This window comes from Saxophila tyrrhenica (genome assembly GCF_035928015.1).
Source record: "Saxophila tyrrhenica strain CCFEE 5935 chromosome Unknown scaffold_15, whole genome shotgun sequence".
Classification (NCBI taxonomy): Eukaryota; Fungi; Ascomycota; class Dothideomycetes; order Mycosphaerellales; family Extremaceae; genus Saxophila; species Saxophila tyrrhenica.
The window spans coordinates 467,866-490,102 of record NW_027041747.1 but is presented as its reverse complement, the minus strand read 5'-3'; the positions used below and the strand labels follow the sequence as shown (position 1 = coordinate 490,102).

Here is a 22,237-nt window from a genome sequence, read left to right as displayed (position 1 = left end):
TTGGAGTGGATGCGTGTACTCCCCTTCATCGCAACCATGTTTGCAATTTGACAGGTGACTCTATCCTTCACTTTGACCTTCCTAGGACATGTCTACACAAGCCATCAAGAAGCCATCGACATCCTTTACGACCAAGAGAGTCAACCGCTCGACATTCGTCATCCGGGAAGATGATGCCTACGGCGAGCATCCGTTGATATACGTGAAGATACATACCAGAGCGCCGTTGGTGGTGCTCAGTGATACTGGTTGCGATGAGCCGAGTGAGAAGCACCGACATGGTATGTGGCAATTTCTCTTGTTCTCCTCCATCTCGTCTTCGAAAGCATATCCATATATCTGTATACACGTATCTCTCTATCAATGTCTATCACGAAGACCCGATGACGAGCCTATACCAACAGCTTAGAAGATGTAAAGTGAGCGCTGACCTCTCTTGCAGACCGCTATGTCCGCCTTCGAGAATACATCGAGGAATACCCAGTCGAGGTAAACGACGGCAAGCCACTGAACCCAAACTGCAACCAATACTTCGTAATCTGCACGCACTGCCACTACGACCATATCGGAGGCATCGGCCAATTCCTACCAGGCGGCACCACCGAGATCATAGCCTCCTCAGCTGGACGAGACTTCATCGAGTCAGACCTCGAATCTCATGGCCTGTTCAAGTACATCGGAGCACCCGTCCCGTGGTTCAAAGTCACGTACTGGGCCAACTCATTTGAACGATTGAAGTGGCCTATATGGGATGGTGAGGAACCGCGACCATTTCAGACCAATCTTGCCATGTCCATCATCCATACGCCTGGGCACACTCCAGATGAGTTGGCGTGGTATGACCATGATGAGATGCATCTTTCTTGCGGCGACAGCTTCTACGAAGAAGGAGATGACGGCATGCCGATCATCTTCCCAGCCCACGGGAACTTGATTGAATGGGTCTTCAGCATGCAGAAGCTACTTGTCTTCGTACGATCAGAGAACGCCAGGGCTGCAACAGTCGCCGAGGAAGCGACAGAGAACGGCTGGGTGCAAGTGTCGAAGCGTGTCAAAGTCAGCTGTGCGCATCAAACGATGGCGGTGGATGGGGAGGAGATCCTGGCTACGTTGGAGAAGTTCTCCTCGAGAGTGTATAATGGGGATGTGCCCGTGGTGAAGAAGGAAGTGTGGCAGGAGGAGGCCTTCTACACTTGGAGAGAGAATGACAATCAGTCGAGGATGAGCATCAAGGCTCCTGCGAGATTGATGGATGATGCGAGGCGGTTCTTCAACTTGGATGTATAGTAGCTCGCTGTGTGAATACCTGTTTTAACTTTGTCACGCCTGCCCTCAACAGCGGTTGTGATTCCGTGCAGGAGTTGCATACCGGTATATCCGCTGCAGTGCTTATGTTAGAGTTTTAAATATCTCAAGGTATAACTTTTTCTCTGCGCCATAAAAGCAACCCCTCTTTCATGTATTACTATTACTTGCCCAGCAACTACGACGACGTCTATTCGGAGGAGACTGACCACCATGGCTAACGAAGAAGTTTACCAAAATGCCATAAAGTGCAAGGCGTGTGGTGTTGGCAAGTCAAACACATCCGTACCAGGATCAATGAATCTAGACTGACAGGCCATAGACCATGATGGATCAACGGATGGCATCGACACGGCCACACATCCTGCTGCTCAAAAGCTTGCTGCTAGAGCCTTGGAGTTCTTGAAAGAGATTAAAGACTTGTACGTCTCACCGCTGCCCCCATCACGCTCTCACTAACCTACGCCCAGCACCCCAGGCAAAGCCCTCGAACAACGCCTCAACCGCGACTACGGCCCTGGCAACCCCTACTTCGAAGACTTCTGCCGCCTTCTCAAGCAAGGCTTTGAAGAAGGCTGGATTGCCTCGCGCGACCTTGATAGCGGCATGTATCGAATAGGAAATGTAGGTCTACCACCATTCTGCTGCTATGCTATGCTATGTGCGAGTGCTCATTCTATCTGGTGCTGCAGATCCAGCCTCCGCTTCCTGAGAACCTTTATGTGTCTTTGGCGTGTGTCTATTTTAACTCGCAGGAGGAGTACGGGGGGCGATATGTATGCCCGATGAGTCGACCAAGCTCAGGTTGAACACACTGCTAACCATCGTATTCCCTGTTGCTTCTAGCATAAACATCCCTACGGCGAAATCAACTGCATCGTTCCAATCGACCCAAGCTTCCAAATCGAAGGTTTGCCTGTAGGCGAGAACTGGCAGGGCGCTGGCTGGACGAGCCCAGGTCCAGGAACGCACCATTATCCGCGAGCTCGTGGGGGACGAGGCCTGGAGTTCTTCTTGCTGCCGTCGGGGCGGATTACGTTTGATGCGAAGCCTGAAGAACCACAGCCGGTCTCTATTTGAGGGGGAGGCGAGTAACTCAGTACGACCGGGGCAAGTCGAGGACTTTCTCGGCGACGTAGTTGAGAATCATCTCTCTGCTCACAGGTGCGAGTCGAGGGATCATCACTTCGCGGAGGTAGCGCTCAACGTGGTATCTGCTCGCATATCAGCATCGCCCAGAAACATTCAAATCTCGATGACTTACTCCTTAGCATACCCCATCCCCCCCATCGAACACACCGCCGTCTCACACGCGGTAAACGCACTCTCCGCGGCAGCATACTTACAAGCATTCGCATACTCCCCCGTCGCAAAATCCTCATCCCACATCTTCGCCGCCTGCATGGTCATCAACCTCGCCTGCTCGAGCCCGATCCAAGCTTTCGCCAGCGGATGAGCGATGCCCTGATTCTGCCCGATCGGTCTGCCGAACACGACTCGCTCTTTTGCGTACCGGCTCGCGTGGCGTAGAGCAGCGTACCCCAGCCCAAGGCCTTCGGCAGCGACGAGGATTCGCTCGGCGTTCATGCCGTGCATGATCATTTTGAATCCCTGACCTTCTTCGCCAATGCGGTCGGCGACTGGGACCCGCCAGCCGTCGAAGTACAGCTGATTCGTATCGATAGCCGCACGACCCATCTTCTTGATCTCCTGCACCGACACAACCTCACGGTCAATATCAGTATAAAACAACGTCAACCCCTCACTAGCCTTCTTCACCGCCTCCAAAGGCGTCGTTCGCACGAGCATCAGAGCCTTCTCCGCCACCTGCGCCGTCGACGTCCAAATCTTACTCCCCTTCAACACATACTCCTCCCCCTGCCGCGTAGCCAAGCTCTGCAACTTCAGCGTATCAAGCCCGGTATTCGGCTCTGTGACGCCGAAACACGACTTCTCCCTCCCCTCAATCATCGGGACCAGAAACCGCTTCTTCTGCTCCTCGTTCCCGTACTTGACCACCGGCGCCAGACCAAAAATGTTCATGTGCACGCTACTCGCCGCAGCCATCCCGCCGCCGCTTTCCGAAATCGTCTGCATCATTACCGTCGCTTCGGCGAGGCCCAGCTCGCTGCCGCCGTATTCCGAAGGCATCATGATGCCTAGCCAGCCGTCTTTTGCGATGGCTTGTTGGAACTCCGAGGGCCAGCGCGCTTCGTTGTCGCATTTGAGCCAGTAGTCGTCCGGGTAGTTGGAGCAGATTTTGGCGATGGCTTCGCGGACGGTGGACTGGGAGTCGGTGAGGTCCGGGTAGGCGGGGAGGTATTCCGTGGCTTTTGCTACGAAGGTTCGTCTTTGGCTGTTGTTAGGTTGTTTTGCGTTGGCCTGCTGTCCAAGGAGTCCAGACGGAATTGATCGGCTACATCGAAGTACGTTGTGGTTGAAGCCTCCAATGGCCAAAGAGGGTTGGATGGCACCAAGGCCTTTAGGTACTCCTCTAAATGCAATCATTTTCTAATCCGTCCAGGCTCCAGTGTCCTCCGTCCAGTCCGTGGCCCAGTCAGCAAGGATACATGCAATATGAAAGAAGACATGGCAGCGTTGTCGAGATGGAAGTTGTTGATCCATCGTCCAAACCCCGCTCATTTGGCCGAACAACCGGATCGCCTTCGACGAACGACAACACAGCCAAGGCGAAACGCTGTTCAGGCCAAGCAATGTTTGGACATCTACATCGATCCAACTTGAAGCTGCTATTAGATCCGTAACCAGGAGGAGAAAGGCGGTGCTGTCGTCCGCCCGCTGAGCGCTGCGGTGCTCCAAATCTCATGCTCCGACATTCGCCCCGGCTTGAGCACACGGCCTAGACTACACCATGAACAGGAATATCAATACTGCGAAGATCTGCCTGTGGAGGAAAGATGTCGCCCACCGAAGGGCTTCCAAACTGCTCGCATCACAGCATGTACTGAGACGAAAATCCACCACCGCCACCGCCTCTGGCCCCCTATCAGGCATCCGCATCCTAGACTTCACCCGCGTCCTCGCCGGCCCCTTCTGCACCCAACTCCTCTCCGACTACGGCGCCACCGTCATCAAAGTCGAAGCCCCCGATACTGGCGACGGGACCCGTGCGTGGCAGAACCCCGGCGAATCCGCTTGCTGGAAACCCGATACGGGGCCGATGTCGTTTTTCTTCGCAGCGATCAACAGGGGCAAACGCAGCATTGTGCTCGACCTCAAGAAGCCCGAGGGAGTGGAAGCGGTGCACCGGTTAGTGGAAAACGCGGGTATTGACGTCGTTATAGAGAATTTCGTCCCAGGCACGGCGGAGCGGTTGGGGATCGGGTGGGAGATTTTGAGCAAGTTGAACCCTAGGCTGGTGTATGCGTCGCTCTCCGGGTACGGGGATACTGGACCCTACGCGAAGAGGGCGGGCTACGACGCCATCGCCGCCGCGGAGGCGGGGTTCATGCAAGTTACCGGCCACCCTGGCGCGCCGCCCGTGCGGGCTGGGTTGGGGATGACGGATATGGCGACGGGACTGTACTTGCACGGGGCGATTGCGGCGGCGTTGTATAGTCGGGAGCATACGGGACGGGGGCAGTTCATTAGCGGGAGCCTGTTTGAAAGTCAGATCTCGATGTTGGTTAATGTCGGCGTAAATTGGCTGAACCGCGGGATCGAAGGGCAGAAGCACGGTGCGGCGCATCCGTCAGCCGTGCCGTATAATGCGTGGGAGTGTCGGAATGGGATCTGGATGGTCGTGGCGGCGAACAGCGAGCAGCAGTACCGGATTCTGTGTCGGAAGATTGGCCGGGAGGAGTTGATCCAGGACGAGCGGTTTCGGACGAACGCTCTGCGGGTACAGAATCGGGAGGAGATGGATCGGGTACTAGCGGATGTCTTTGTTACGAAGAGTTCGGATGAGTGGGTGGAGGTGTTTGAGGGGTCGGGGTTGGCGCATGGGCCGGTGAATACTATTGAGAGGGCGTTCCAGCATCCGCAGATTGAGGGGAGGGATATGGTACTGCCGATGGAATGGGATGCGCTGGAGAGTGGGAGGTGGAAGGGTATCGGACCTGCTGTGAAGTTTAGCGAGACGAAGGCTGGTGTGCAGCGGATGCCGCCGCGGTTGGGTGAGCATACGGAGGAGGTGTTGAAGGAGGCTGGCTATAGTCCGGAAGAGATTAAGAAAGTCAGATCTTGAGACGTGAGGGTGATGGTACCTGGCTTGCGAGTCCACATCAGAATCAATGTGGAGGTGGGTATCGTTTTCGTGATCTATGCATATCTACATCGTGTTAGCCGTGTCGTCCAAACAGGCATATGCCATCTTGTTTTCCTATCCCGCATTGACTCAGAACGACCTGGCTTCCTTCACCGGGCTCTAATCCCCTTCTCGTCCAACCATGGAGGTGTTCAATCGCTATGACTCCTTCTTCAAGCCCTCTTCTTGTCCCGCGAAGAGCGTATGGACAGGCGCATCCAGCTTATCCCTTCCCTTCAAGAAGTCGAGCTCCATCATGAAAACATAACCCAGCAGCTCGCCGCCCAGCTTTCGCACAAGTCGACCGGCTGCTGCAGCACTACCGCCTATGGTCCCATAGTCAGCATCCCACTCAACCCCTACCCGTCCACACGTGTTTCACTCACCCGTAGCGATAATATCATCCACCACCACCACCCTCTGCCCCTTCGCAATCGCATCCTTCTGCAATTGAAAGAAATCCTCCCCATACTCCTTCTCGAACCCCTCCGTCTCACACTCCCCCGGCAACTTCCCCTTCTTCCGCAAAGGCACAAACCCGGCTCCCAGCCTCAACGCCAACGTCGGCCCGAACAAGAACCCCCGACTCTCCAACCCCACCACGACATCCACCTCGCTCTTTTCTCCCGTCTTCGTGCCAAAGGCTTCGGCGACTTTGAGCTCGAGCACGCGGATGAGGTCGGTGTGCAGGGCGTGGGAGGAGAAGAGGGGCATGATGTCCTCGAAGAGGATGCCGGGGGAGGGGAAGTCGGGGAATTGGCGTAGTGCTTGCTGTAGTTTTACTTTAAGATGGGCGAGTTCGGGGGGACTGGCGGGAGTGGTGGGGGGGAGTCCTCCTTCGGCGGCGGCATTTTGGGCGTGGGGAGCGGTCTTTTGCTGGGGAGGGTGGAAGTGGGAAGGCGCCGGTGCGGTTGTGGGATCGGGTTTCGAGGCCGGGGGATGCGAAGCGGTGGAGTCTTTGACCTGGCTCTTTTCAACGGATTGAGAGTCGTCGGTTGGATAGCCGTGCGAAGGTCGCGGGGCACAGTCGAGGGAGTGGGTAGGCGGTTGATCGGACATGGCGAAGAAGAGAGCAAGAGGCAAGGGCAGATATAGATGATAATAATCAAAAAATTGCTACTGCTTAGAGGTGCATGGGCCGCTGCATGGCCTGGTGGGAGCGTTGTATTCGTGTCGCTTCTGTTCGGCGCCAGGTACGGGAGGGACTGATTGCGTTATTCTGCGAGAGGAAAAGCAAGTCAGATTTCGAGGGCTTGTCGGGCCGGAGGCGACGACGCTTCTGGGAGGCTGATCCGGTGTGGTGGGCGTGGTGCGCTGTTGTCTGCTTCTCACCGGTTGTGCGTGGGTGTTGCAGTGCAGTGCAGCGCAGATGCGAGTAGGGGACCGTTATCGAATACACGTGTCGATCCCGCAGTGCGCCGCGGCAAGCATGTGAAAGTCTTGTCGTCAGGGCGCGCTTCCCTATCTTTGACAGCGAAAGTAGTTGCATGTGATTGTCGACAGAGCCCAAGGATCCATTTACACCACACCACCAGCAATATATCCTTAGTCTGCCTCCCTCATGCACTGTCAATGGATCGCTCAGACCTTGCTGGCTTCGGCCCTGTGCCCCTTCCAGAAAACTTCCACGAACGCCAGCTCACGCCTATCGACGCCTATCAACGCCACACGCATTGTGGGGTTGTATTTGGCTGCAACGTGCTGCAGAGTCACAGTGGAGTGACTTTACGCATGAAGTAGATTCGATGTGGTTCAAACGATGAAGTGTAACACAGACGAAAACCCGCAGCGAACGTTTTCTCATTGCTCGAAGGGGGTATATACAGCTTCTCTCGCTGAAAGCAATGATTTCCAGCCGGAAAATCGCACGCACGCACGCTCAACCACGTCCCATTTCCATTTCCATTTCCATTGCCATGCATCATGTCGTAGTCGTGAGACATCCAGCAACCCAATCCAAATAGCAGCCTCTCATTCATCGCGCAGGAGCCAGCAGCAGCAACCCTCCATCCCCATCCACCCCACCCCGTCAGATCTTCCTCACGCCTTCCCCCTCCCCTTCCCCATAACAACCCCCTCAGGACCCTCTCCCTCATCCTGGTCCTCCCCCTCAATCACCATCCCACACCACTCATGCTCCAAGACCCCCTGAATCCCAATCCTGCCCTCAACATCACGATCCAACATCCTCCTGATCAAATCAATGCACTCCTCGCTCAGAACATAAGGGACTCTCAAATCGTGGTCCATGATCTCGTCGATGCTGTAGAAAGGGTTTTCTTTGTACACGATCGTGTACAGCAAAATGCCCAGGGCCCAGACGTCCTGTTCTTTGCCGCGGTAGGGCGAGCCGCGGAGGACTTCGGGGGCGGCGTAATCTGTGCACATTATACCGCATTAGTGAGTGCGTCCATGACAAGGGATGGGTGGAAGGACGAACCAATAGTCCCCACAAAAACGTCAAAAGGCCCACTCTTGATATACGCCGCGCTCCCGAAATCCACCACCTTCACCCTACCCTCCCCATCCAAAATCACATTCTCATCTTTGATATCCCGATGCACTACCTTCGCCGTCCCATGCAAATGCCCCAGCGCCTGCGCCACCTGCACGAAAATCTTCCGACACTCCGCCTCGTCCATCGTGACCCGCAGCTCAATGTAGTCGAACAGGTCCATCCCGGGCAGGCCGTGCGGCACCATCTCGATGTAGTAGTTCACGTCGTCCTCGAAGAAATCCGCCATCTCGACGATATTCGGGTGTTGCAGCCCGTCGCGGCGGAGGTAGTCCAGCACGTGAATCTCGAGGGGTACGGTGCCGAGGCGGCGGTCGCGGTGCCAGGTGTCGACTAAGATGCGGCGTTTGGTGACGTACTTGATGACCATCTTCTTCGCGGCGCGGGTCTTGTAGCGGGCGAGCTTGACCTGGCCGTAGGCGCCTTGGCCCATTTCTTCGAGGATGGTGAAGTCGTCGATGCGTTTCTTTTTGATGGTGCGGCAGGACATGTCCGGGGAGGGGTGTTCGTAGGGTTCTTGGTCGTCGGAGGAGGGGGAGGTGGATTCTTGTTGGTCTTGTAGGGATTTGGCTTCTTCGAGTTGTTGGGTGAGGAGTTGGTTGCGGAGCTCGTTCTCTTCGTGGACGGTGGAGGGAGCCATCGGGCTGGGGACGGCGGAGTCGATGTGGCCAGTGCCTGGGGCTGGCTGATGCGGTGGCGTGGCTGGTCTGCTAACCGTACTGACTGGGCCCACACCATGGTTCACAGCGTGCAGTTGCCTGGAGTAGGTAATCCAAAGGGCGTAGACGACACTGCTCGGCACAGCATCCTCGACAATGGAATCCAACGGCAACGGCGTGGAGTCCTTCTCGCTCTTCACCACCCGCATCTGTACATCAATCATAATCTCCGCGCCATCACGATGCTTCGCCGGCAGCCCACTCGGCTTCAAAAACACCGCCGCAGCATCCGAGCTGCCCTCCCTAAGCGCCAGCAACGCCCTCGCGCGGCGGAAAGAGTGTTCAGGAATGACAATGCCATCCACGAGCTCAATATCATCCTCATCGGTCATCATCCGCAAAATGCCATCGAACCCAGGGATCAGCTCCGTCACCGCCATACCATCCGGATTCGCGTACCCGAACAGCGCCGACGAGAACACCGAGTTGCTACTACTGACCTTCATGCTCGCCGGGTCCAGCACCAGAATTCCCGCAATATGCGGGAACGAACTCACACGGAACGTGCTGCTCTCCCCCTCCACCGGCTCAACTGTCGTCGGAATGCTGATATCATTGCTCGTCCGCGCAGTGAAACTCTTCAGCCTCGCGACAGCATCGTAGTCCAGCGCGCCGGTATTCGTACCCTTCATGCGCGGAAAGGCCGGGATCAGCCGCGTGACATCCATACCGTTCCGCACGCGCTCGAGGCCCCAGATCTGGGAGATGTCGCCGTTACCGCGGATGACGGAGCCGATCTCGTCGACGGTGAGGAAGGCGACGTCTTCGGCGATTTCTTCGAGGACCCAGATGAGGCCGCCGCTCTTTTCCTTGACCCAGAGGGAGGCGCTGCCGGTGGAGCCGTTCATCTTGCGGATGGGCACGACGTCGCCGCAGAGTAGCACGCCGCGGCTCTTGTGGGCAATGTGGTTGGATGCACCGTTCGACTCTTCCTTCTTTTCGGATGGCGCTGGGATCGGCTTGCTGGAATTGCGGTGACCCTCAGTCTTACTCCGACGCCAAGCGGACGAGTACTTAGACGGTGGCTTCGCGAGTAGCCTGGCAGTGATACCGCCTCCCATTGCACCTGCCAGGGTCGAAGACTGCGCTGGCTTCGCTTCGTTGGCCCGCTCAGAAGCTTTCGCTTGCTGCTGACCTTGCCTCGGCGCATTCCCTGAGTCCGGATTCTGCAGCCTCTCCTCCAGCCATGCTCGACGCGACTCAGCAATGACCTCCATGATCCCAAGCTTTCGGACCTCAGCCCTAGTGACGCCGAAGACGAGACATGCGAGATCGTTTGCCGCTGTGATGGTCCACGGGCTCTTAGCGCCGGTGGTGAAGATGGCTTGCGCTTGATTGTTCCTGTGGCCGTGAGGTGCGCGCTCGCTCACGGTAGTGCCGCTCCTAACGGGTGGTGGAGCGCGGAAGACGGGGGCATTGGTTGTTGACATGGTAGATGGAGACTGACTTGAGTGGTATGGTTGAGCGAGTGCTTCGGTGAGTTTGTGCTGGAGTGAGTAGCCGGCCACATCGGTATATGTCCGCTTAAGGGAGGCTCGCTGTGGCCGCTCGGGTGGACCGGCGTTAGACATATCTGCCGTCGTTATGCGTGACAGACTCAGCTGCTCGGTGGACAATGGCGGCTGAGAAGGCGATGCCTCTCTCAGCGGAGGAGACAGCGTGCTTGAGCTGTTGGAAGACTCGGCTTCCTCAGGCTCCTCGTTGATCACATCTGGGCTTCCAGTCGGGCTCTGTGACAGGAAGTTCTTCTCAAACACATTCTCGTTCGCCAGATGTGCCGGCCCTGTGAGTGGCCCTCGATCAATGCCCAACCCAGTCTTCTCCGGCCCCAGACCCTCAGGACTCAGCACGCTGGCCTTGTGCATCAACTCCATCATGGTGAGCAGCTCTTCGTCGCCTGCTAATCGAGCTTGCGCGCTAGCAATCCGAGGTGAAGTCGCAGCCCAGCCGAGCTTATCTCGCATGAACTCGATTGACCTCTTCAGAGCATTTTGTCGATTGACGAGTGTCTCGCTGCTTTGGTGGGCAAAAGAGAATGAATGCAGTGACTCGGATGGGAAGCGAGTGAGGTCTTCAGTGAAGGCGAAGCCCGGTGACGCTAGACCGGAGAGTTGGTGATACGAAGATTTCCGTGAAGGTATAGGCGAGATCTGGGGCGAAGGCTCGGTATGTGATGTTGTTGGGTAGAGGAGGGGTGAAGAGGCTTTGCGGGGTGGTTGAGGTGGTGGTTGTTGGCGGATCCGACGGAGACCGCTGTCTGCTGGTGAAAGAATGGGTGATCTGGGTTTTTTGTCTGGTCAGCAACCATGTATCACGCGTCCCACAACTTCACACATGCTCTTCATGACAATAGCCCATTCACGACTGTGATTCACTCGCTCTATTCACCCCATGACGTTGGAGGTTGTCATGTGATTGACGATTCCACATACCGAGTCAAGGTGTGATATGCCTCTTGCTCCCCATTGTCTGTGTCCGCCGACGATCTTCTGTGCGGTGCATCGACTCCCAAAGTCCCGCTACTGCCCGATGCCGACGCTGAGGAGAGGTTGCTGAGTCTCTGCACGCTTCGATTCTTCGGGATCTGGAGGGTCGGCGGCCGCGAGCTGGTCTTCCTATTGACGTCTATCCTCATTCACCCGAGTCAGCACTGATCCGTCAAAGCAATGTGAAATGGCAGAGCAGGCTGTATGATGTGTGACTCAGGTGGGTGTAGTCGCCTTCACTCGGCCTCGATGAACAAGGAAGAGATCTCGTTGCCTGACTTCGCGAAACGCAAGGCAACGGCAGCAAATCGATCTCGAGCGGAGAGCGATATACGTACCATCTTGCGGCGCGCCTGGCGACGAAGTCATGCTCAGGCTTGACGGTCACACCACCGGCCAGCGCGTCTTCCAGCAGCAAGCAGCCTGCGCCTGCTGAGGCGATGTCTTTCACGTGCGAGCGGCAGCGGAACACAAGCAGCCAGCACCAGACCAGAGCTGCAGTAAGCCGATGTCTTGCAAAGCGTTCCTTTGCTGCAGTATGTGCAGCGAGCGGGCGTTCGACGGGTAGTGACAGATTGATCAGGGAAAGAGACGGCTCTAAGGCACGCAGTTCATTCTATGCTCTATGCAGTGTACGATGCTGAGGAATGGCTTTACGAGGAAGAAATGCATGCGGTACTGGTCAGGTCAGGCTGCATCGGCACGGGCTCTGAGGTTTGAAGTCTGGACATCGGACGCTCCACATCGCCGCTGCTGCAGACTTTCCAGCGGACGTTGGGACGACTGGAGAAGGGTCTGCTCAAGCTTCGACCCGTTCAGGGTTATTGCGAGCCAAAGCGGCATTTACTCTGTCCAACGCTGGTGATCAGAAGAAATGTCGTTCTCCGGCAGTGCGTGTTGCACAGCATACGCCACCATCGCTCGCTTCCCATCTCGAGGTACAACTGCATTCACTTGCGGGGCAGGCCCCGTGACGGCCATATCACGCTCCACCTCGTCTCCGATTGGGCGACGACAAGCTCCAACTGCCGACGGATCTTGTTTGATGACAACCTTGGAGAGCTCCATCTGTACGGTGTATACCAACCTTGGCCAGCGACGAAACAACCTCTCTTATTTCGTTTCCTTCCTTTTCCTTTGCATGTAGGTCTCAGCGGTACCGTCAAATTCTTTCACTTCCTTTCATTTCGTTCCTCTTCACCACAAGCATGTCGTCCCAAAGCTCCAAATGGCCCTCCTCCGCCTCAGCAACCATCACCCTAACCTTCGACAACATGGGCGAAGCCGCCGACCTCAACCGCTCCCTCTGGCCCCCCTCCCAACCCATCGGCTCCCACTACTCCGTAACCCGCATGCTCCCCCAATTCCTCGCCCTCGCACAAAAGTACTCCATCCCCGTAACCTACTTCGCCGAGTCCTGGAACCTAGACGTCTACCCGGACGCTATCAAAAGTATCGCAGCGGCGGGGCACGAGGTGGGATGGCACGCGTGGCAGCATGAGGCGTGGGGGAAGGAGTGTAAGGATGAGAAAGATGAGAGGAGGAATTTTGAGCGGAGTTTTGAGGCTATGAGGGGGTTTGTTGAGAGGGAAGGGAAGAGGAAGGTGGAGATGTATCGGGGGTTCAGACCGCCTGGGGGGAGTGTACATGGCGAGAGGACTTTGAAGATGTGTAGGGAGTTTGGGCTGGGGTATATTAGCCCTGCTGCTGAGGAGGGGGCGGTGGTGCAGATTGAGGGCGGGAAAGATTCGATTGTCGTGCTGCCTTTCAGGTGGAGTACCGTGGATGCGTATTACTACATGGAATCTTTTGGGAAACTAAGGAAGATGAAGGGTGTTTTGCCGGAAGAGCCGCAAGGGACGGATGTACTCGTGGAGGCTTTTGTGAGGCAGGTGGATGAGACGATTGAGAAGGGAGGTTTCCTGTCTTTGTTGTTTCATCCGTTTTTGAATGATGATGAAGAGAAGCTTCAAGCGATGGAGACGGTGTTGCAACACCTGGCCAAGAGGAGAGATGAGGGGAGCATTTGGCTGGCTAGGGCGAGGGATGTGGAGGAGTGGGCGAGGTCGCATCCGGGCGTGTTGGGTGACGATCCGGTGTGGGACAACAGCTCGTGGAGATGAGGGGACGAACCAGACGACACGACTAAATGACGAAGGGAGCGACGATGCGCATACGCATAGGTCAAGATTTTTCGATTCTGATACAGCAAACACTACCCGAACAGGATATATACCATCCGCTAACGCTAACGCCAACATCCCATGCCCTGCCTCGATCCTGGACAGCGCCTTGCCTCGACCCTAAACACCGCGGAATGCTCGAACCACCCCAGCCCTCTACGGCCCCGTCCCATTAATCGCCCAATCCCCCATCGGCCCACACTCCCCCTCCTCACAGGCCGGCTCCTCCACCACCCCACCTCTCTTCTCCATCCCCGTCCCCATCGCCAACAGCGCATCCAAATCATTCTGCGCCCGTGGCCTCGGCATCAATATGGCCCCTTGCGGGAAAACCTCCGGCCATTGCCCAGGCCAGTCCGCGAGCCAATGGACCGTCGCCTCGCACACGCCGACGCAGATGTCGGTGTAGGCGCCCCCACGAGAGGGGCAGGCGTAGCCGGCGTTGAGGGCGTAGAGGAGGGTGCGGAAGGTGGCTGCGGGGCAGAGGGTGGGGTCGCGGAAGTCTTCGTTGAATTTTTTGTGCCGGGCGAGGAGGGTTGGGGTGGGGGTTGGTTGCTTGGTGGCGTGGGCGGGGGGAGTTGGTGCTGAGTCCTTGGGGGCGATGGAGGTGTTGGGGACTGGACGGCCGACGATATCTTTGTGCAGGTCGAGCATGAGTTGGCACTCGGCGACGCAGGCCTCGGAGTAGAGATCGTCGGCTTCGGGGCAGGCGTCGGGGCCGAAGTGGTGGCGCATCATCTCCAGCATGTAGCCAGGGCAATGGCCTTCAGCAACCGGTCCTGGGATCGACCTGTTCGCGACAGGATCCGCAGCGTCGTCATCCTCTTTGGAGGGACGATCACCAGCTTCGTCCTTCTTGGCCTCCAGCACGGCCTCGCATTCAGCGATACAGGCTGCCGAGTAGAGCGCGCTGGGCTCAGGACACCCTTTTGGTCCGAAATCGTAACGCATCAGCTCCAGCATGAACCCGGGGCAGTGGTTTTCGCTGGCCGGGACGGGGGGAAGTGTTGGTGGGTTCGGAGTGAAGGATGTCAGTGGGAGCTTGACGATGGGGCTGCCGCTGACGGTCGTGCCGGCGAGGAGGGTGACTGCGAGGGCGATGGTTGATGGAGACATGTTGTCTTGGTGGTGGTTGGTGGGTGGTCGGTTGGAAGGAAGGAAGTGATCGATGGTTGGAAGTGATTGATTGATTGGTGGATCGATGATGAGATGGGATGAGTGTTTGAGATATCATTTTTCAGCAAGGGAGAGGCAGGTCTTTTATGGACAGTCTGAATACTGACAGAGCCTGTGTTTTCAGTTACGTTCGTGATCAGGGTCTGGTATAGCAATAAGGTTGGAGGAAATATGGTCAGCAATGAACTCTATCCCCACAAACACCATATAAGGCTCAGCAGGATAACCTATTCCATGGTAGCGAAGAACTTAGATCGGTCGTGGAGAACCAATCCTACATCTTCGCGGCGTGCGAGATACTAAAACAGAGGTAGACGCTTCCAGAAGATCTTCTCTGCAATAGCAACAAGGTCTTGAGGCATTGAAACCAACATCACATCTTTACGTTGCTAATGCTGTCAGAGAACATTCCTCATGGTTCCACATACATGCATGTACAGTCATTGATTGCTCGTTCCCCCCTCCATGCCCTCATCCCTATCCATCGTCCCATAATCAACACCTTCCCCACCACCCATTCTCCACTCACGACCCCCCATCTTTAGCATCATAAACAAACCCGACAACCTTCCGTCCCATCTTCCTCGGCGGCGGCACAACCACATGCTCACACCCTTTCCCGCTCGCCACTACACTCCTACTCACCTCCCTCAGCACCTCCACCATCTCCCGCTGCCCACTCATCAGCTCCCGCATCTGCGCATTCTGCGCCTCGATCCTGCTTTCATTCTCCTTGTTCCTTTGCATGAGCGAGCGCACTTGTTCGGAGGTCTCGCTGACGGCGATGTGCATTTTGTCCCCACTCGAGGATTGTTTTTCTCGCAAAGCTTTGACGGACGTGGCGTTGGATTCGGTGACGGCTTGGATTTTGGAGAGGTGGGATGTGAGGGCGTTGAGCAGGAAGCGAGCGTCGCCTGTCCCTTGGGGCTCGGGCGATTTCTGTTTCTGGAGCGTGCTGTGGATGCTGTTCAAGCGGTCGGTGAGGGGGCTGAGGTCGATGTTGGACGGTGGGGTGGAGACGAGGGTGCGGACTTGTTCGGCGTTCTTATCGCTGGCGATGCGGATGGCTTCGAGGTGCTCTTTGAGGGGCCCGAAGTCGATGGCGCTTTCGTGGCGAGTGGCTTCTTGGGACTCGAGGAGTTTTTGGACGACGACGGCGTTGCTGTCTGTTGACTCGCGGATGGCGTCGAGGAGGTCGGCGAGGGGCGTGAAATCGATCTCGCCGCCGTTGGCTTCGACGGCTTCTCGAATACCGTCTTGCGATTCGATGAGTTGTTGCATGTGTTCGTTGCTTTGCTGTGAGTTGTCTCGGAGTGCTTTCAAGTGCTCGCTCAGCGAGTCGAGGTTGGTTTCTTGCGGTTGTTTCTGCAACTGCTTCTGCCATTCCCTGGTGTGGCTATTGCCCTCCTCGATAGCATTGTAGATCTGCTCCAGATGCTCGCCGAGCGGCATCAGACCGGTGGCAGCTTGAGTCGTGCTCTCTTCCCCATGTCCACCGTTCTCCCCACTGGCATACCCGACCAGCGCCTTCACATGCTCGCTCTGCTGCTCAATAGCACTATTGATCCTCTCAAGATGCTGCGTCAACGGATTCAAATCCGGCCCCGCTGGCGCATCCCTCCCCCAGAAAGGCGTCGAAACCTTCTCATCCCCTTCATTCAACAACGCCTTGATCAACTCCGAGTTCTGCTCCACCGCCTCCTGCACCTTGCCCAACCGCTCCGTCAACGGCGAAAAGTCCACCTGCAGCGGCTGACTCTGCTGCTGCACCTCCAGCGCACTATCCTTCCGCTCCTTTGCCGAGTTCTCCATCAACGCCTGCACCCGCACCAAATGCGTCTCCAGCCGCTGCATATCCAGTCCATCGTCCTTCTGCCTCTTATCCAACGCCTCAATCGCCTCCTTCAATCTGTTCTCGCTTTCAAAGTGCTTCCGTGTCAGCTCCTCCACATGCTGCATGTTCCTCGACAAAAGATCATTCATCCGCACAAAATGCCCCGACAGCACCCCCATATCCACCGTCCCCTCCTTCCCATTCCCCGCCTCCCCATCAACCGTAAAAGACACAACATCGCTCCCACTCCTCTCATGCCGCGCGCCAGCCAACTCAACGACTTTCTCAGTATTCCGCTCCACCGCCTTCATCATCCGCTCAAAATGCTCCTCCAACCTCACCACCTCCCCCTTCACCCTCTTCATCTCCCTCCCCTCCGACGTCGGACTCGCCGGCGCCCCGCCCCCCAGCATATTCCCCTCCACATCCTGCACCGGGATAATGCCCTGCGCAGCACCACCAATCCCATCCGAAGCTTCAGAGAAGGATATGTACATCCACTTGCTCTTCAAGTGCGCGAAGCTCGGGTGTCGCCAGGCTTTCGACAGCAGGTCGTCGGTCGTGAAGCTGAACAGCTGGGCGCCGGGGCGCGTGGTGGAGGGGAAGTTGGCGCGGACGTGGTGCCACCATTCGTTGGCGACCGAGGCGGAGGCGAAGGTGAGGAGGTAGCGGGATTGGAGGTCGTTGTCTTTGCGCGCGTAGGCGTAGAAGAGGTTGCCGTCTCCTCCTCCTCCTCCTTCTCCCACGCCTAGGCCGGTGCTGCTGTTTACGCGGCCATTGCTCGCACTGGGCACGACAGGGTGTGAAGCATACCGCTGCACCGGCGGCGGTCGCTCCTCTATCGGCGAACCAAGCGCAGGTGGTGTCGCCGGCGCATCACTGCTACCATTCCCATTCCCGTTCACCTGCTGCCCGTTGGCCTTGAGGTTTCCGGTAGTCTTGCGTCGCTTCGGGCTGAGGAAGCTCATGCTCCTCATGCCTTTGACTGCTGGCGCTGACATTGTCGCTCTTCGTGAAAAGGAAAATGGCGCGCGAGATGAGTCGAGACGGGTCGAGACGAGACCGAACGAAAGAAACGCTTCGCGACGAGGAAGAGATACAAGGATACATGCGACTTACAATCCCGTGATCTAGACGGTCAGGAAACCGGGCATCCTGGTCGATAGGTCAGTTAGCTGCAAAGGCCGCTTGTGTGGCGCTCGTTGATGGGTGGAGGCTCGCTTGTGAGATGCCAGGATGCCATGCGGCGTGACGTGAAGCCTCAGGGCGATCACATGGCGCAGAACGATAGCGCAGGATAGGCGATACGGCGACCCTCAAATACACTCTTCTCCTACATGAAGAAATCCAGCGCGAAAGGTGGCTTGAAGTTAGGAGCGTGGAATGTCTTTGAGAAGGGAAGCGGCAACTGCAACATGCAAACGAATGCCTCCCATCATATCACATCACTACAAACAAACCCCATCTACTCCCGCAAACCCTTATTCCCCCCTAAAAAGACCCAGACAGTCAATGTACCACCCCAACTCCACGCTAAACCCACAAATTACACCCATCCCCCATCCCCCCTCAATCACCTAAACCTCCCCGTCACATCCCTCCCCCACCCTTGTTCCTCGTCCCCCCCATAAATCTCCGCACTACTCGCCTGCATCCCCGCCCGCGCCCCGAAAGAATTCCGATGAATACTATCCGCCGCGCGATGATGGTGCGAGTTGAAGAAGCTGTTCGGGCGGCCCTCGTCCGCGTAGTCGTCGTCGTCGTTGCCGCCGCCGAGGACGAGGAAGCCTGAGGGGTCTTCGTAGGATTGGAGGTTAGATTCGCGTCTGCCGTGGGGGTTGTGGTGGTTGGAGGAGCTGCGCTCGCGCTCGGCGCTCCGTTCAGGTACGGTGGGGGTGCGGGAGCTGGTACTGTAGTTCAGCCCCTGCGGTTCGGCGTGCGCGTGCGGCCAGGAGATGTTATCGACGTCTGACAGCCACCCCCGATCAGAGTCCAGGTTGGCGCTACGGCGCGAGTTGAAGCGAGAAGGAATGTCCATGCCGCCTACACTCTCAATCGGTCCCAAAGTTGGGACTTCAGAGATGCGGGTGAAGCGTTCGGGTTCTTCGCCGTCGAACTCAGAAGACGGCCGGTAGTCGGTGTGCGTGCCTGCGTTGCTGGCGGAGCGCTGGTCGACGCTTGGGCGTCCGCGGGAGGTGGCAGAGACCGAAGGGTCGCGAGCAGGATACTCTGCTCGCATGCCGGGGTGCATGTTCTGCCGCATAGCTGAGACTGCACTCTCCCTCGAAGGCCGGACAGGAGCAGCGTTGTCCTCAAGAGGACTCACGGACCGCTCAGCGCCGGCCGCGGCCTGAAGACCCCCTTGCTGCATCTCCGGCGAGTCGCGGTACGGCTCAGCGTTCATCGGCGGACTCGTCTGCATCTCCACGCCCTCGCCCTCCGCCTCTCCCTTGGGTGCATCCCACATCATGGGTTTGGAGCGCACGACTTCGAAGCCCTTGCCCGAATCCTTCTGCTTAGCCTTCTCCTTGACGCCGAAGACGAATCGCTGGAACCAGGTCGATGCGCTGGCAGCCGGGCTCTCTGGGTTCGCTGGACCGGTCTTCAGCTTTCTCGTTGGCCTAGCTGGATTGTTGGAGAGCGCAGTGCCGTGGTAGTACTGGTCGACTTCTCGGACAGCGTAGTCGGGTCGGTTGGCCTGGCCTTGCGGATCGGAGTCTGCGCGGTCGCGGATGTAAGCTGGGACGGGCGAGCCATTGCCCTCCGCCTTGAGCGCGCTGTCCCTCGTGCTCGCTGATCGTGCAACAGCGTCTGAGTACGCAAACTCCGGCTCAACAACGCTTCTGCTCTGCGCACCAGGCGTAAGCGCATCAATCGTCTTCCGTCTCGGCGGTCGGTAGAAAGCTTCGCCATCAGTTTTCACAGCAATACTAGGCTTATGCGGCGAAGCTCCCTGCGCAACAGCCATGTATCCCAGATCCGGATCCGGACTGCCAACTCCATCGCCCCCATTCGAGAAATTATCGAAACCACTAATCCGAGGGTTGGTAGGAGTCATCCTCCCTTGACCAAGCAGCTGCTGACTGCTAGCCGACATGCTCCTCGCTCGCCCATCATCGCCACGGGAGTCTCGCAAGATCGCCGCATCGCTGGACATGCTAGCTCTCTCCGCCGCAGCTGACCGATCTTGCCGCTTCTTCAGCATCCGCCAGCCCAGGATATTACCACGGACTGCGCCTGATTGGGCGTCACTACCGGCCAGACCGAGCGAGCGCACGGCGACTTCGATGAGAGTTTGCGCGGAGTTGAGGAAGAAGCCGAAGACCAGCACGCAGGCGTGGAGTAAGAGGATGGTGTATCCGATCCAGCCCTTGGAAGCTTCGCTGACGCCCAAGGAGCCCACGAATGCGACGCTCAGCATGATGGTGACCAACCGCACCACCGAGAAGAAGGTGTGGTAGGCGTTCATGCTGGTCTGGTTCTGGAAAGGCCGGAAGCCGTTTAGTGTAAGTATTAGTATGACCTCGCAGATCGCAAGTATGATAATCTGTGCGGTGCCGTTAGGCTGAACCGCACCAAAAGCGACGCCGCGCATAAAGGTGATGAGTACAGGAATCAGAGCGAACGGTGCGGCGCTATCGCTGTAAGTGTTGTAAAGTGGACCGTAGGCCAGGACCGTCGGCATGTCGTCGAAGAGATGTGTTCGTGGTCTCGTCTTGAAGATAATGTAGAGGATCCAGGCTGCCGTGAGCACGACGACGACCAGAAGGATAGCTGCAACAGCGATGACGGAGGTCGGCGACAAGTTCGAAATGACCAGCTGAAACAGACTGAATGCCACAATCGGCAGAATGAAGAAGTTGAACAACAGTCGGACCATGTTTCCAAAGGTGAATGGGATGTTCTTCCGTCGCAGGTCTTCTTCGCTCGTTCCGGAAAGCTTGCGGTAGACCCAGCGGAGGAAGAATCCGAGCTGGCACAGGACGATGATACCGCCTGCTATGGCAGCAAGAAAGACGGCCATACATGCCCAGACGTCGTAGGATGCGTCGATGCCGACCAGCTGTCTCATGGTGGCGATACCATACTGTCCGCTCGTGACATAGATGCCGTCCTGCAGGCTTTGAGTGCCATTGCCTCCGCTGACGAAGCTCTGGTTGAAGAGCAAAAGTGACCACGCAGTCTGACTGACGGCGGGTTGGAAGAATCCTGGGTATTGCAACGTCAAACTCCCCATAAGCGTAACGAACTGTATGTACTGCAGGCAGTCACCAAACCCAGGCGTGACCAGCCTCAGCAAGTCCTCGTCTCTTCCGTAGTTGCTGCTCCAGCGAAAGATGTCCGAGCTGCCCCACGGCGACCAAATGGCGGCCGTAAGCGTAGCGATAGCCTTGATGATCAAAATCACAGCCGGCAGCCAGGTGAGCAAACCAGTAATGCTCGGTCCAAGATCAGGCGTGATATTCGTGCTCACACACGCAACGGTGGGCGCATTCACATCCCCTGATATCACACGTATCGTCGCTGCCAGCGTGCTGAACTGGTACGGACTCCCAAAGTCGTGCGCCAGACTGAACGTATGTAATTCGTACGGATTGCTGGCGTTCGCCGAGAACAGCGGACCCAGCGGACAAGACCCATTAATGATGTGGTCGCAGAACCGCGACCCCTTCGCCTCATACGCATCGTACGTCAACACCTCAAAGCCCGCAAGCAGCGTGCTGAGCTTCCTCGCCGATCCCTCATCTGATATCTTGCCAAACGTATTATTCGGCATATCCCATTGCGGATCACTCGGGGGCGGGTATTGCCCTTCTACTTGCTGCCCGGTCACGTTGCCGTAGAGGGTGACGTTCAGGTTGTTGGGGCTCTCGGTGTCGAAGCGGACGTCGACGTACTGGGGCACCCATTGGAGGAGCAAGGGGTCGGAGTTGAGCGTGGAGTCGGGGAGGCAGTTTTCGAAGGGGATGAATGCGCCGCTGACGAGCGAGTGGGAGGCGGCGAAGAGAAGCGCCTGGAAGGCGAGGCGTAGGAAGGCGCCCATTGCGCTGGGAGCGGTGGAATTAATAGCTATGTGGGCATCTGGAAGGCAGGCGGAGTGTCAGCGGTTGCTCGGTTGTGGGTTGGTATGACGAAGAGAAGAAGTGCGCTCGAGCAAGCGACGGCGCCACGAAAAGGAAGTCGTCGAAGGGTGGTACCGGCTGCGGTGCTCGTTGGGACTGCCACTCACCATCACGAGACGACGTCCAGAAGCGGAATGAATGGTGAGAATCGAAGGGCGGAAGAAGGCTGTACGGCGGATGGCGGTGGTGGAGGGTAGTGGAGGTGGAGGTGGTGGGATCGATGAGAGCAACAAGAAAGATCCGCGACCAGGTTTCTTTCCCTTGAAGGCCGACGACGACGAACAACCAAATCAGAATAGCCTCTTACACTTCCGCGAGGCGTAGCGGCTCGGCAAGGTCTCGGACCTCTGACGCCTAGAAGGCCTTCGAGAAGTCTAAATTTCTTCGATCAACCAAAACCTAAACTCCTGGATTCTTGTTCTCGTGCGAGAAAGCATATAACAACACGGCTCCATGTTCAGGATGCTCGTTGGAAACGTATGTCTCGATTCGTTATTATTATGGTACCTAGTAAGCGGCTACAGCGCCAACGTCTCCGCGGCAAGCGACCTCGTATTAACGCGCCTTGCCGAACCCTATATGTTGGCCGGGCCTGACAATATTTGAGATCTTGTTGATCAGCAATGGAT

The 22,237-nt window shown here is 57.0% G+C and overlaps 10 protein-coding genes across 10 annotated transcripts; 4 read left to right on the top strand and 6 right to left on the bottom strand.

The window, feature by feature from the left end:
• Positions 1–88: 88 nt before the first annotated feature.
• On the top strand, positions 89–1,287 carry LTR77_008811 (uncharacterized protein; the record flags this gene model as incomplete). The annotated part of the gene is made up of 2 exons (XM_064806041.1): positions 89–281; positions 443–1,287. 2 exons carry the CDS (start codon positions 89–91, stop codon positions 1,285–1,287), a joined length of 1,038 nt encoding a protein of 345 aa, XP_064655900.1.
• Positions 1,288–1,518: 231 nt separating this feature from the next.
• Positions 1,519–2,385, top strand: LTR77_008810 (uncharacterized protein; the record flags this gene model as incomplete). Its single annotated transcript, XM_064806040.1, has 4 exons — positions 1,519–1,567; positions 1,628–1,727; positions 1,776–1,929; positions 2,152–2,385. 4 exons carry the CDS (start codon positions 1,519–1,521, stop codon positions 2,383–2,385), a joined length of 537 nt encoding a protein of 178 aa, XP_064655899.1.
• A 16-nt stretch (positions 2,386–2,401) lies between these two features.
• LTR77_008809 (uncharacterized protein) lies at positions 2,402–3,813 on the bottom strand (the record flags this gene model as incomplete). The annotated part of the gene is made up of 2 exons (XM_064806039.1): positions 2,402–2,519; positions 2,570–3,813. 2 exons carry the CDS (start codon positions 3,811–3,813, stop codon positions 2,402–2,404), a joined length of 1,362 nt encoding a protein of 453 aa, XP_064655898.1.
• A 364-nt stretch (positions 3,814–4,177) lies between these two features.
• On the top strand, positions 4,178–5,512 carry LTR77_008808 (uncharacterized protein; the record flags this gene model as incomplete). Its single annotated transcript, XM_064806038.1, has 1 exon — positions 4,178–5,512. The coding sequence occupies one exon, from the start codon at positions 4,178–4,180 to the stop codon at positions 5,510–5,512; it is 1,335 nt and encodes a 444-aa protein (XP_064655897.1).
• Positions 5,513–5,731: 219 nt separating this feature from the next.
• On the bottom strand, positions 5,732–6,631 carry APT1 (adenine phosphoribosyltransferase; the record flags this gene model as incomplete). Its single annotated transcript, XM_064806037.1, has 2 exons — positions 5,732–5,898; positions 5,959–6,631. The coding sequence occupies 2 exons, from the start codon at positions 6,629–6,631 to the stop codon at positions 5,732–5,734; spliced, it is 840 nt and encodes a 279-aa protein (XP_064655896.1).
• A 981-nt stretch (positions 6,632–7,612) lies between these two features.
• Positions 7,613–11,441, bottom strand: FUN31 (serine/threonine protein kinase; the record flags this gene model as incomplete). The annotated part of the gene is made up of 3 exons (XM_064806036.1): positions 7,613–7,950; positions 8,013–11,086; positions 11,239–11,441. 3 exons carry the CDS (start codon positions 11,439–11,441, stop codon positions 7,613–7,615), a joined length of 3,615 nt encoding a protein of 1,204 aa, XP_064655895.1.
• Positions 11,442–12,500: 1,059 nt separating this feature from the next.
• On the top strand, positions 12,501–13,415 carry LTR77_008805 (uncharacterized protein; the record flags this gene model as incomplete). The annotated part of the gene is made up of 1 exon (XM_064806035.1): positions 12,501–13,415. One exon carries the CDS (start codon positions 12,501–12,503, stop codon positions 13,413–13,415), a length of 915 nt encoding a protein of 304 aa, XP_064655894.1.
• Positions 13,416–13,631: 216 nt separating this feature from the next.
• LTR77_008804 (uncharacterized protein) lies at positions 13,632–14,591 on the bottom strand (the record flags this gene model as incomplete). Its single annotated transcript, XM_064806034.1, has 1 exon — positions 13,632–14,591. One exon carries the CDS (start codon positions 14,589–14,591, stop codon positions 13,632–13,634), a length of 960 nt encoding a protein of 319 aa, XP_064655893.1.
• Positions 14,592–15,176: 585 nt separating this feature from the next.
• Positions 15,177–17,486, bottom strand: LTR77_008803 (uncharacterized protein; the record flags this gene model as incomplete). Its single annotated transcript, XM_064806033.1, has 1 exon — positions 15,177–17,486. The coding sequence occupies one exon, from the start codon at positions 17,484–17,486 to the stop codon at positions 15,177–15,179; it is 2,310 nt and encodes a 769-aa protein (XP_064655892.1).
• Positions 17,487–18,058: 572 nt separating this feature from the next.
• Positions 18,059–21,529, bottom strand: LTR77_008802 (uncharacterized protein; the record flags this gene model as incomplete). Its single annotated transcript, XM_064806032.1, has 1 exon — positions 18,059–21,529. One exon carries the CDS (start codon positions 21,527–21,529, stop codon positions 18,059–18,061), a length of 3,471 nt encoding a protein of 1,156 aa, XP_064655891.1.
• Positions 21,530–22,237: the final 708 nt, after the last annotated feature.